Genomic DNA, 14047 nt, shown 5'->3' with positions numbered 1-14047 from the left:
AAGGCTTTCTTTGATTCAAGCATAAAATTTAAGGCGTTTCGAGAACAGAAGGGACTAGGAAAGCAAATGAGGTGGCAATACGATCATATTTTCTGAAAAAACTTGAAAATAAAAAAAATGACATGTTTCGTGAAATGATTTGAACAAGTGTAAGAAATAAAATAGAGCAGAGAAAATTTTATGTGCCTTTGAATGAAGCTCGAAATCATGTACAGCGGATGACGTGCGTCATTGTTTCCCCAGTCGGCATGCATGCGACAACATGCACTACGTAATACGTCCCAAAACACAGCGCTTAAAAACAGAATTATTCCGAGACTCATTCCTCGGGTTCAGTTGGTGACAGAAAGGTAGGGTCAAGCGTTTTCGGTAGCCCTTGGGCTAGGGACCTTTCCTATATGAAATAGGATCGTCTTCCTGAAACTATCCTACAGTACAGGGCCAGAGTTTGAACCTTACACACACCTTCAGCTTAGGTAAATGGAGCAAACTAATTGGTTCTTTTTATATTATATGTGGTCTATGGTACGCCTTGGGGGGTTTATGGAAGCACCATTTAGTTTATGGATGATTCCTGAGAAAATTCCAAAATAGATCCGCGGATGTCAAGACGGCTACGCACAACAAAAGGCTGACAGTTTTACTATGGATTTGTAAGGTACTGATCTTGAAAATTTTCTTTATCCATTTCCTAATTGTACAAGAAAAATACGCACGTAATATCCGGTGTGAGGCAAAAATGTAGTTTATAAATGACTTAGCAACTCCATTGCAGTTCTCAACAAATTCAAAACTTTGTGCACGTTAAATCCAATCTGAGGCATGAAACTAGTTTTGTGTTATTTCATTCTTACATCATTAAATTATCCACAAGTTAATGTCCTATAAAGTTCTTTTCATGAGAGTGACATGCTGTGCTGTATCTCGGAATAGGGAACCAACCAAAAAATGCTCTTACCGGAGCACAGAAAATGGCGAATATGCTCCTGTTAGAAAGATTTTGACGGAAAATTGGGATACCAGTTGCCTCATTGTTAAGCATAATATTAGGTTAACGCAGTTTTGCAGTTTTTCCGGATACTTTGCTCACAGATTGCACTCCATCGAAAACACTCGGCTTATGGTTCGTACGTTAAGAGTAAAAACGTTATTAGAAATAATTTAATGAATTTGCAGTCATTCAACTATTACATAATTTTTGGCGGTCATTTTAAGTTCTTTTAAGGCGTGTTAGGATCCTTTTTAGCCCATTTTTTGTCGCTGCAGTACCACTTTGGGCAAATTTTTTTAGTCGACATCAAGTTTCGTTCGTGGAAAAACTGCTGACTTAGAACATAGTATGGTGGCCTCACAGCCCTTGCGATGACCCTAGAGCCCTTGCCATCTGGTATCCACGTTCATTTAAAACTACATTTACACCTCAGACCGGATATTACGTGCATAAGAATGATTGATTTGAACCTCTGGGTCTCGATAACGAATAATAATATCGAAACAAGTTTAGAATTTCTCCGAGAATATCATCTTAAGAACATATGGTAATAATGTCGACGACCTTCTATGAATAGAAATCATAGGAGTGGTCGTTCCCATAATTGGTACTTCCGTACGCAAAAATCATAGTTTTTTGCGGGTTTGTCAGGAACCGCTATTGAACAAAAGCAGCTTCCGTAAGCTGCCCAAGTGCAAGCGTGGATCACAACAATGTAAAAGAGCCAAACGATTGGCTGAGTCTGCGGGTTAGAGGCTGTGCGTAATGTCTAAATTTTGACCCTTTACTGTAAGATAGCTACAAGTACTCTTGTTCATCTGATAGGTATATAAATTGTCGCTAAGCCAAGGGATATCCAAAACACTGAACCCCTTATCTCTGTGACCAATAGAAGCCGAGATACAGCACACACAAAAATCGCATACAATTAGGAAACGTAAATCGATTAATTACCGTCTTTTTTATAAAAGCGACTGTCCCACTTGTTCTGTATACAGCTACAATAATAGCTGATGACCAACGCTAATGTAAAACAGTGTTCAGCAAAATCAAACTTTCAAGTGACTCAAAAATCGGACGTCCTAGCAGGCACGTCTGATTACCTGAGCAGCTACAACAGGAAGCGGAGTGAAATGGCCATGCTCTGCCCTGAGGATAGATGAACGTCGTAGAAAAAAGTTGAAGACGGTCAGCGATATAGAAAAATTTAAGTCCGTGTCTCTGACCGAGCGAGGTGGCGCAGTAGTTAGCACAATGGACTCGCATTCGAGAGGACAACGGTTCAAACCCGCGTCCGGCCATCCTGATTTAGGATTTCCGTGATTTCCATAAATTGCATTAGGTAAATGCCGGGATGGTTCCTTGGAAAGGGCACTGCAGATTTCTTTCCCCATCCTTTCCTAATACGAGCTTGTGCTCATTAGACCTCTTTGTTGACGGGACGTCAAACTCTAATCTCCTCACTGATCGCAATGTTCGGGGCGGTGAGGATATCACAGTGCCTACCGATTATAATAGATACCGTAGTAGACTACGGTGTCTATTGAAATCAAAACGATATTCAGCCATAGTCAGATTTCAGATTGTTGTATTAATTCATGAAAACTAGTTCTGACGAAAATAACTCAAACATTCGATGCGTAATTTTGCAGTGCTGAACTCATTTTAAATGGGTGTATGTGTCTATATTCCTGCGTACCTCCAGGAGGGCTGGGGCAGTTGTAACCAAGACTTTTTTTTACACATGATACTTGCTGGCCGGATATACATACTGAGAGGATAAGAGTGCCCTGAAACGCTTACAGGTGAGCGAGGCTGTAGGAAAAACGTCATATATATCGAAAACGAACGTCACTAGGCCCATTGATGAAACGCTCGAACACACGTTTATAGTCCATTGCTGTCTGTATCGCTACAGTGGATAGTTAGTATGTGGAAGGGCATTTTAAGTGCATAAAGGGACGTTTGTACATTCGAATATTGAAGAAGAAACAAAAGAAGGGGCGACTGTTGTACCTGTGAAACTTCTCGGACGTGGATTTTGATTGCTTTTTGTTCTCGATTCCTTGAAGTTCTCGTTTTGGCCCATATCTAACATGGATTCTTCCGTAACAAAGACAAAGTGTTTGGTGATTCAGGAGGCACCTTCCCCAAGATTTATACCGCATACACTGAAGGCTTGAAACATCCGCTAAGTCAGAGAGCGGACCAAAGTATGTGCTGACTGATAATGATGCCCTTCTCCACATTAAATACGTATCTCGCACTCCTAAGCAACATAGTCGTTCCGGGATGAGAGTAGCCAACCTCTCGCTAGCCGTGCGTCAGCGGAGAGAAAACCACCGACGGAAGACCCACGGGCTCGGACAAGCGAGCGTACTCGGTGCTCCTGCAGACTCTTTCAGCATCGACTGAGACACGAATGTAGAATAACCTTTCGTACTGTTAATGAATTAATTGTACTCCGCTTAAAATAAATGTATGTTACACGTTTGACCTCTTTCCACATCTCAGAGACCATTCTCTGCGGGATTAATGGAATATGACTAGTGTAATGTAGTGTTTCCAATAGAGAGATTAAAATATACGAGGATTGGACAATAATACGAAAACACCGCGAGAAATGCATGCAGGTGCCAGCCAAGTCAGCAGATTGCCCTGTTCTATTTGACCACAAACGGCGCCTGTGCAACGTCTTTTATACCTTGCAAGAGTCAGTCGTGCTCAGAATAGCGTTCTATATAGTTGTGAGTATATTTAGTCGGAGCGAACCGAAGTGAATTCAGACCTCGGCAAATTGTTGGTGGTTCTACGTTGGGTGAGTTCGTAACCAATGTAGTCGAAGAGTTGGGTGTTTCAAGAGGCACCACATCGAAGATCTATATCGCATAGAGGAAAAGAGGAAGGATGTCAGCCACTAAGTCACAACGCGGACGAAAGTGTGTATTGAGTAATCGTGACTATCACTGAATCATATTGTATGTTGTTGTTGTGGTCTTCAGTTCATAGACTGGTTTTACACAGCTCTCCATGCCACTCCATCCTGTGCAAGCTTCTTCATCTCCCTGTACTTACTGCCCCCCCCCCCCCCCCCCCCAATGCTAAATTTGTGATCCCTTGATGCCTCAGAACATGTCCTACCAACCGGTCCCTTCTTCTTGTCAAGTTGTGCCACAAACTCCTCTTCTCCCCAATTCTATCAATACCTCCTCATTAGTTATGTGATCTACCCATCTAATCTTCAGAATTCTTATGTAGCACCACATTTCGAAAGCTTCTATTCTCTTCTTCTCCAAACTATTCATCGTCCATGTTTCACTTCCATACAAATACTTTCAGAAACGACTTCCTGACACTTAAATCTATACTCGATGTTACCAAATTTCTCTTCTTCAGAAACGCTTTCCTTGCCATTGTCAGTCTACATTTTATATCCTCCCTACTTCGACTATCATCAGTTATTTTCAGAATGAGATTTTCACTCTGCAGCGGAGTGTGCGCTGATATGAAACTTCCTGGCAGATTAAAACTGTGTGCCCGACCGAGACTCGAACTCGGGACCTTTGCCTTTCGCGGGCAAGTGCTCTACCATCCGAGCTACCGAAGCACGACTCACGCCCGGTACTCACAGCTTTACCTCTGCCAGTATTAGCGCACACTCCGCTGCAGAGTGAAAATCTCATTCTGGAAACATCCACCAGGCTGTGGCTAAGCCATGTCTCCGCAGTATCCATTCTTTCAGGAGTGCTAGTTCTGCAAGGTTCGCAGGAGAGCTTCTGTAAAGTTTGGAAGGTAGGAGACGAGATACTGGCAGAAGTAAAGCTGTGAGTACCGGGCGTGAGTCGTGCTTCGGTAGCTCAGATGGTAGAGCACTTGCCCGCGAAAGGCAAAGGTCCCGAGTTCGAGTCTCGGTCGGGCACACAGTTTTAATCTGCCAGGAAGTTTTCATATCAGTTATTTTGCTCCCCAAACAGCAAAACTCCTTTACTACTTTAAGGGATTCATTTCCTAATCTAATTCCCTCAACATCACTCGACTTAATTCGACTACATTTCATTATCCTCGTTTTGCTTTTGTTTGATGTTCATCTTATATCCTCCTTTGAGGACACTGTCCATTCCGTTCAACTGCTCTTCCAAGTCCTTTGCTCTGTCTGACAGAATTACAATGTCATCGGCGAACCCCAAAGTTTTTATTTCTTCTCCATGGACTTTAATAACCAACTCCGAATTTTTCTTTTGTTTCCTTTACTGCTTTCGCAATATACAGATTGAATAACATCGGGGAGTGGCTAAAACCCTGTCTCACTCCCTTCCCAACGACTGTTTCCCTTTCATGCCCCTCAACTCTTATAACAGCCATCTGGTTTCTGTACAAATTTTAAATAGCCTTTCGCTCCCTGTATTTTGCCCCCGCGACCTTTAGAATTTGAATGAGAGTATTCCAGTCAGCCAGATTGTAACCAAAAATAAAAGGACGACAGCTGCAACAGCCACTGCAGAACTGATGGCGTTTCCAATTTCTGGCCGAGTTTGTCCCAAGAGTGAAAGATACCGGGGGTCCGGTGATGATTTGAACAGTCGTATCTGGTTTTCCATGGTCCCCATAGCTACTCTGCGAAGTCCCATTGCTGCCAAGGATTATATTACCATTTTGGGTAACCAGATCGATGATAGAACTTTTATTCCTCTTCGGTGACGCTGTGTTCCAGTAAGAGAGGGCACCCGTTTACACAGTTCGCATCATCCAGGACTGGTTTTGTAAGCACGAGGATGAATTGGCGCAACTCTTCTAGCAACCATACCCACCAGATCTCAACAGTATTCACCCTTTGTGGTCTACTTTGGAGAGAAGTGTGGGTGATTGTTACCCATCATCGTTACCTGAACATGCCACTGTTTTTCACTAAGGATGGTACAAGATTCTCTTTAAATCTATATAGGACCTGTCTTTATCCATTCCACGATGAGAGGAAACTGTTTAGAACGTCAACCGTTTTTCTACTCCGTATTAGGAATGGTGGTCCGTTGTGTTTAATGACCAAAAACGAACATATGGACTATCAGATCAATTGTGTGATTGGATTGAAGAGTTCCTGGATAACAGAACGCAGCATGTCATTCTCAATGGAGAGAAGTCTTCCGAAGTAAGAGTGTTTTCAGGTGTGCCGCAGGGGAGTGTCGTAGGACCGTTGCTGTTCACAATATTCATAAATGACCTTGTGGATAACATCGGAAGTTCACTGAGGCTTTTTACGGATGATGCTGTAGTATATCGAGGGGTTGTAACAATGGAAAATTGTACTGAAATGCAGGAGGATCTGGGACGAATTGACGCATGGTGCAGGGAATGGCAATTGAATCTCAATGTAGACAAGTGTAATGTGCTGCGAATATATAGAAAGAAAGATCCTTTATCATTTAGCTACAATATAGCAGGTCAGCAACTGGAAGCAGTTAATTCCATAAATTATCTGGGAGTAGGCATTAGGAGTGATTTAAAATGGAATGATCATATAAAGTTGATCGTCGGTAAAGCAAATGCCAGACTGAGATTCATTGGAAGAATCCGAAGGAAATGCAATCCGAAAACAAAGGAAGTAGGTTATAGTACACTTGTTCGCCCACTGCTTGAATATTGCTCACCAGTGTCGGATCCGTACCAGATAGGGTTGATAGAAGAGATAGAGAAGATCCAACGGAGAGCAGCGCGCTTCGTTACAGGATCATTTAGTAATCGCGAAAGCGTTACGGAGATGATGGATAAACTCCAGTGGAAGACTCTGCAGGAGAGACGCTCAGTAGCTCGGTACGGGCTTTTTTTGAAGTTTCACGAACATAGCTTCACCGAAGAGTCATGCAGAATATTGCTCCCTCCTACGTATATCTCGCGAAGAGACCATGAGGATAAAATCAGAGATTAGAGCCCACACAGAGGCACACCGACAATCCTTCTTTCCACGAACAATACGAGACTGGAATAGAAGGGAGAACCGATAGAGGTACTCAAGGTACCCTCCGCCACACACCGTCAGGTGGCTTGTGGAGTATGGATGTAGATGTAGATGTCTTTGGTGTTACTATTTTTTTGCTGATCCGGTAATTTCGATATGGCGGAGTTCACGAGGACGACTTTATAAGTGTACAGGTGTTGATAAACTGCCCGGATGGCTGTTTCAGCGGCGCCATGACGTACGAGATGGTGTTGAGCCGGCTGGGCGAGTTCGGCCGGTACCAGCGGCGCATCTACCTGCTGCTGTGCCTGCCCGCCATCTCCTGCGCCCTGCACAAGCTGTCCGGCGTCTTCCTGCAAGCCAAGCCTCTCCACAGGTAAGCGCCCTGCCTCACCCTCTAATAGTAGCCGTGGCGTAGGCTGTTGTGGTGTGCAAGCAAGAAGGCGGCTGCGTGGTGCGGTCTGCGTAAAGAGGCCCGTCGAATGAGGGTAGCTTGATAAGTGTGGTAAAAAAGCAAGAAAAATGTTTCGACTTGCCTTACTTTCCGACATTGTCACCTTTGAGGGACACACTCTTGGCTCACCAATCCTCCAGCTTTTTCATCCCATCGAAACAGCAGTGGTTACCACACTGGACTCGCATTCGGGAGGACGACGCTTCAATCTCGCGTCTTGCCATCGCGATTTAGGTTTTCCGTGATTTCCCTAAATCGCTCCAGGTAAATGCCGGGATGGTTCCTCTGAAAGGGCACGGCCGACTTCCTTCCCCGTCCTTCCCTAATCCGATGAGACCGATGACCTCGCTGTTTGGTATCTTCCCACAAATAACCCAACCCAACCCATCGAAACATAGTTTCAAGTTAGGGAACAGGAAGAAGTCACTTGGGGCCAAGTCAGGTGAACGGAGGGGGGGGGGGGGGGGGAGAGGGGGGGGGGGGTAAGAAACCAATTCAAATCGTATTCACGCACTTCCACCATTGTTATTGCCAATCTCGATCTTTTTTCAGCCAACGCAAGTTTCAGACGATACAACAATGAAGCTAAATAGGGTCCGGTTACGATTCTGCCTTTTTCCAGGTAGTCTGTGAAAATTATTCCTTGGCTATCGTGACTGTGACCTTACCGACAGACAAAATGGTGTTTGCTTTTTCGGTGCACTTTCACCAGCCTTTCTCCACCGTTTTGACTGCCAGACGCAATGTTGAAAAACTGGACCTTACGCGCTTTCGTTCGACTGTGAGTAATCCAGGCACCTGCCGCACGCACAACTTCTTCGTAGCAAATTCTCCGTGCAGGACGTTATGTACTCCCAGCTCAGACGCCTAAAGTCATCTCACGAATTTCATTCGGTGGTCTTGCATTATCATATCACGAATTTTGTCAATAGTTCCTTTGTCTCTGCTTCAATTGGACGGCCGGACCGAGCTTGGCCTTCGGTGCGTATCCGGTCATGTTTAAATTAATTATCCCAAAGTAAATCGTCTTCAATGATGGTGCACAGTCTGTGTGAACTTCATCCAGTTCTGTTTTGCTTCTTTCGGCTGTCCGGCCCTTCACATAAAACCGTTTAATAACCGCACGAAACTCGGTTACTCCATTTTCAGTCGCTGTCGACTACTGAGCAACTCAGACTGCTGTCAACAATGAACTGTACGTTGTACATTGTTGAAATTCTTTATAAGTTCGATTCCCGGCGGGGTTAGGGATTTTCTCTGCCTCGTGATGACTGGGTGTTGTGTGATGTCCTTAGGTTAGTTAGGTTTAAGTAATTCTAAGTTCTAGGGGGCTGATGACCATAGATGTTAAGTCCCATAGTGCTCAGAGCCATTTTTTTATAAGTTCCTTGGAATAATTAAACTTGCCAACCACGGAGGTGCAACATAAATATTATATTCTTTGATGGAAATTTTTCAGACTTGCCAAACCACTCTCGTACTCTGATGCGTCGTCAGTGTACTCTCTCTCCCCGCGCCTTACTCTCCAGTCTTTCAAATTCCTGCTAAACGGCAGCCCCGGGATAAGCGCCACTACGGACCATTGTTTCTGTTTCTGACTGTGCCTAGGTAAATCTGTATGCTAAGGAAACAGTCGCTGTCCGTAGCTCGTGGTCTAGTGGCTAGCGTTGCTGCCTCTGGATCAATGGGTGCCGGGTTCGATTCCCGACCGGGTTGAGGATTTTCTCTGTGCAGGAATTGGATGTTTGTATTGTCCTCCTCATTTCATCATCATCATCATCCGTGACAGTGATTAGAATGGACTGCGAAAAAAAATTGGACTGTGTAAAAATTGGGAATTTGTGAGGGCACTGATGACCGCGGAGTTCAGTGTCCCCCAAACCAAACATCATCAAAACAATGGCTGGTAGCTTATTAACGTTCGTCGTGTTTGCTTTACGTCACCCCCTAATGAACACTATGCAGGTTATTAACTTCAATACACATTTCCTGACAGGAAAAAGGTGAAGCACCAAGAAGGGGAGGAGAAAATGAAGTGCAACTTCACGGTTTGTGAGCGTAAGTGATGTTTCATCGATTACAAAATTGTCAAACTTGCAAAGACCTCGCCACTATGAATCCGCTCACCAGAATGACGTTGCAGTCCCTCAGGCCAGGACGCGGTGATAGGGTTGGGAAGGGTGTTGCGAAGCAGTTGCAACCTCCCGTGGCGATGTGGCCCTCAACTGTTGCAATGGACCTCGATATCCCAGATACTGCCAATGGGATGCAATTGACTTCTGAGTTGGTCCTGCACGTGTTCTATTGCGGAACGCATCTGGGGAGCTTTCTGGCCCCGGAATACCTCAACATCACCCAAACAGCTGTTAGTGACAAGTGTCATATGTGAACGAGCATTGTGCTGTTGAAAAATGGCACCAAGATCCTGTCACAGGAGAAGTAACGCACAAGGACGCAGCCTACCTCTGACGTACTGTCATGCCGTCAGAGTTCCCTTAATGACTGCGAGCCATGTTCTAAAGTCATTTCCTACGGCTCCCTGCACCATGAGGCTAGCAGTAACATCACTGTGCCTCTCCAAGACAATGGAAAATAGGAATTTTCCCCAGGTCGCCACCACGATGGCAACATATGGTTTTGCAGAAACAAAATTCATTACTGACCACAATGCAACGCCCTTCATCAGCAGTCCATGCTTCTCTGTCACAACACTACTCTAAACGGAGCCATTTGTATAATGGTGTTAACAGCAGCCTATGCAGGGGACGTCAGTTCTTTCCTCTGGCTGCTGCTAGTTTCCGATCAATGGTGCAGGATGATACAGAATGTTAGTCATTACTTGCTCGCGGGCGGCGAGCACAGATGTTGAAGGGATTACGAAGTGCTTGATGCAGAATACGGTGATTTTCTCTTGCGGTGGTCAGTCGTGCTGACGGGATTGTTGTGCCTTCCCATGCTGTCCACATTGGGTCACTGTCACATGTGACTGCCCCACAACCTTCGATATTGCACGATTCGACCAGTCGGCCAAATGGAGGCCCACAATAAAGCCTGTTTCAAACTTTTTTCGGGTACCGACAACGCCATCTCATGCGACTACACGTGTATGTGTCCTTGAGAGTGGTCACTCAGTACTTGATGTTCATACCTTTTACGTGCCCCACCAGGCCTGGTCACAACACTAAGCACAAACAACACTAAAGCACTATAGTGACATTTCTACGTGTCACACAGAACTCTTACTTCGGTTTACCCACCCGTCGACCGTGTGTACGTGTACAAAATAACATTAACATCCGACCATGTGTTCTGTATGTTTCGCCATTTTTGTCGACACTGTACTTGAAACTGATATAAAGAGCAATAGTGTCTAGAACGACCTGATGGGCACGCTACGGTCAGACACAGGAGATGCAATTGGCTGAATTACCACACCACATGCGTTTTTACGTGCACACCACTATACTAAAATTGCGCCAATGCCCCACATAGGTGTCTGTTTTAAAGACGAGACTATATATGTACAAAGGTGCGTCACGGTCGTTCTAATGTTTGTGTGGCCATACAAGGTGTTCCAAACTTTTAGGATCGAAGTTTCACAGCCTCTGGACTATCCTATGGGGGCAGCAGTTGAGAAGGTAGTGACACACGTTGAAGATTGTCCCCAGCGTTGTTGAATTTATACACTGAGTAAGCAGTAAAGGAAACTAAATAGCAAAATTAGAATGGGAATCAAATTTCAAGGAGAATAAATAAACAGTACATTTTCTAGCGACATTTTATTTTTGTCAGAGACAGCGACACACATGTTACAACAGTATAACGGAATTGTTAGAGTCTTGAAAAGTGTTTGCAGTAATAATGAAATGTAGACGAATTAAATCAGGCGATGTTGAAGGAAATGGAATAGGAAACAAGACATTAAAAATAATAAGAGTTTTATTGTGATGTCAGTAAAAAAAAATGAGACGGGATGGCTCAAGCAGAGATGATATAAAATGCAGACTAGCGACAGGCAGAAGCGCGTTTCTGAAAACGGAAGCTCTCTTAAGAGAGATATAAATTTAACTGTTAGAAAGTCTTCACTGAAAGTATTTTCTTGTACTGTATTCCCGTACAGAAGGGCAAAGGTGCGCGGTAAATACACTGAAGAGCCAAAGTAACTGCCTAATATCGTCTAGGACCTCCACAAGACGCAGAAGTGCCGTAACAAGACGTGGCATAGACTAGATGTCAGAAGTAGTGCTAGAGGGAATTGGCGGCATGAATATTGAGAGGTTGTCCATAAATCCGTAAGAGAACGACGAGGTGGAGATCTCTTGAACAGCACGATGCAAGGCGTCCCAGATATGCTCAATAGTGTCCATGTCTGGAGAGTTTAGTGGTCATCAGAGGTGTTTAAACTCAGAAGAATGTTCCTGGAGCCACTCTGTAGCAATTATGGACGTGTGGGATGAGTCATTGTCCTGTTGGAATTGCCCAAGTCCGTCGGAATACACAATGGACTTTAATGGACGCAGGTGATCAGACACAATACATGCGTGCGTGTCACCTGTCTAGACGTATCAGGGGTCCTATATCACTCCAACTGCACTCGCCTCACACCATTACGGAGCCTCCACCAGCTTGAACAGTCCTATGCTAACATGCAGGGTACATGGATTCATGACGTTGTCTCCATACACGTAAACGTCCATCCGCTCGATACAATTTGAAACGAGACTAGTCCGACCAGGCAACATATTTCCATTCATCAACGGCCCAATGTCGATGTTGGCGGGTTCAGATTGGCGTAAAGCTTTGTGTCATGCTGTAATCAAGGGTACACGAGTGGGCCTCCAGCTCCTAAAGCCCATATCGTGATGTTTCGTTGAATGGTTCGCACACTGACTCTTCTTGGTGGCCCAGCATTGCAATCTGGACCAATCTGCGGAAGGGTTGCACTTCTGTCACGTAGAACGAGTCTCTTCAGTCGTCGTTGGTCCCGCTTTTGCAGGATCTTTTTCCGGCCGCAACGATGGCGGAGATTTGATGTTTTCCGGAATTCCTGATATTCACTGTACACTGGTGAAACGGTCGTACTGGAAAATCCCCACTTCATCGCCACCTCGGAGATGCTGCGTCACATTGCTCGTGCCCCGACTATAACACCGCGTTCAAACTCACTTAAATCTTGATAACCTGCCATTGTAGCAGCAGTAACAGATGTAACTACTGCGCTAGACAGTTGTTGTCTTATACAGGTGTTGCCGACGGCAGCGCCGTATTGTGCCTGTTTACATCTCTCATACACATGCCTATATCAGTTTCATTGGCGCTTCAGTGAAGTTTATAAAAGCTAACAGAAGTTTATTGAGGTGTGATACTAGAGAAGGATGGTAAAGATTAGATGAGTAGATCGAATAACTAATGAAGATGTGATAGACAGAATTGTGGAGAAAAGAAATTTTTGTGGCACAACTTGATTAAAAGAAGAGATCAGTTGATGGAACTCATCCTGAAACATCTAGGAAAAGCTAATGTAGTGATGGAGGGAAATGTGGAAGAGAAAACATTCTAGAGAGGGATCAATGCTTGACAATAGTAAATAGGTCAAATGCCTGTATCCTGCAAGAGTTACGCAGAGATGAGTCTTACCTAGGGTAGAGCAGCGTAGATAACTGCAGCTAACGAGTTCTCTGACTGAAAACGATGACGGCGCGACGACGACAGCAAGGGAAACAGAGCATTCTAAACCGAATTCTTGAAACAAGGAAGGAATTGTCATAAATGAACATTTCAGTCGATAAAGAATCATGTGGCATTTTGTTTGTAAACTCTTTACGTTTCATGACGAACAACTGGCTGTCTCAATGACGCTAGTGATGCTCTTTAAAAAGAAATACACATTTATCTTTGATGTAACCATGGTGCAGGTGACCATTCAATGTTTAGTGTAGCAGGATCTAGCGTCTTGAAAGCTAAAAGAATGTAGAGTGAGTAGTTTCACAACAGTCATCACGTTAAATGGAAGAGATTTACCAGCGTAAAATCACGTACGCGCAAGCCCCAAGGAGCTAAGGAAGGTCCTTGACAAAGAGTTGTTTCTCGTAGTAGAATTTGGGATGATGGTCTTCGATCACATGGGCGAACAAATAGATATCCGTGAGGTGCTTCGTTAAAAACCACAGTATAGAAAGCACTCTTGGGGCAGCAGTTAGAGGCGTATCACGGCCGACCGAATGCAGAGAGGCAAAACTATTTTGAACCTAGAGTACAGTGCTGTCAATCTTTTATATTCAAATGCACCCCCTGATACAAATAATCGTCACTTTGAATGGTTGTTATGAGCCTGAGTTGCTACAATAAGGCATAAATTGTACAAAAGAAAAAAAAAACATATTGACACACAGACAGCACGGCTTCAGAAAATATCGTTTTTGAGAGTCCCAACTGGCCCTTTATTCATACGAAGTAATGTGTGATGTCGACTGAGGATGTGTCAACTGAGTTAACTATATGTTGTCAGATTTCCAGAAAGCTAAAAGACTTCGTAGCCGAGGTAACTGCCGCACGTGTATGTTGTGGCTCTGGACTCAGAGGTAGGTCGTTTAGGACCCTGGTGGTAAATGAAATTTTCGCTGCCAGTATTCCGCTGTCAAGGGGAGGA

General features: G+C 44.3%; 1 protein-coding gene across 5 annotated transcripts in view; it reads left to right on the top strand.

Annotated features, from left to right (window-relative positions):
• LOC124622113 (organic cation transporter protein-like) overlaps nt 1-14047 on the top strand; it is a 252790-nt gene that overhangs the window by 169574 nt on the left and 69169 nt on the right. For all 5 annotated transcript variants that reach the window (XM_047147742.1, XM_047147752.1, XM_047147760.1 and 2 more), the window contains exon 2: nt 7171-7320. In XM_047147742.1, coding sequence (XP_047003698.1) covers nt 7178-7320 — 143 coding nt within the window. In that variant the 5' untranslated portion in view covers nt 7171-7177. The remainder of the gene's footprint in view (nt 1-7170; nt 7321-14047) is intronic.

This window comes from Schistocerca americana, chromosome 1 (assembly GCF_021461395.2).
Source record: "Schistocerca americana isolate TAMUIC-IGC-003095 chromosome 1, iqSchAmer2.1, whole genome shotgun sequence".
In the NCBI taxonomy this organism is placed as follows: Eukaryota; Metazoa; Arthropoda; class Insecta; order Orthoptera; family Acrididae; genus Schistocerca; species Schistocerca americana.
This window is presented reverse-complemented; position numbering and strand designations above follow the sequence as displayed.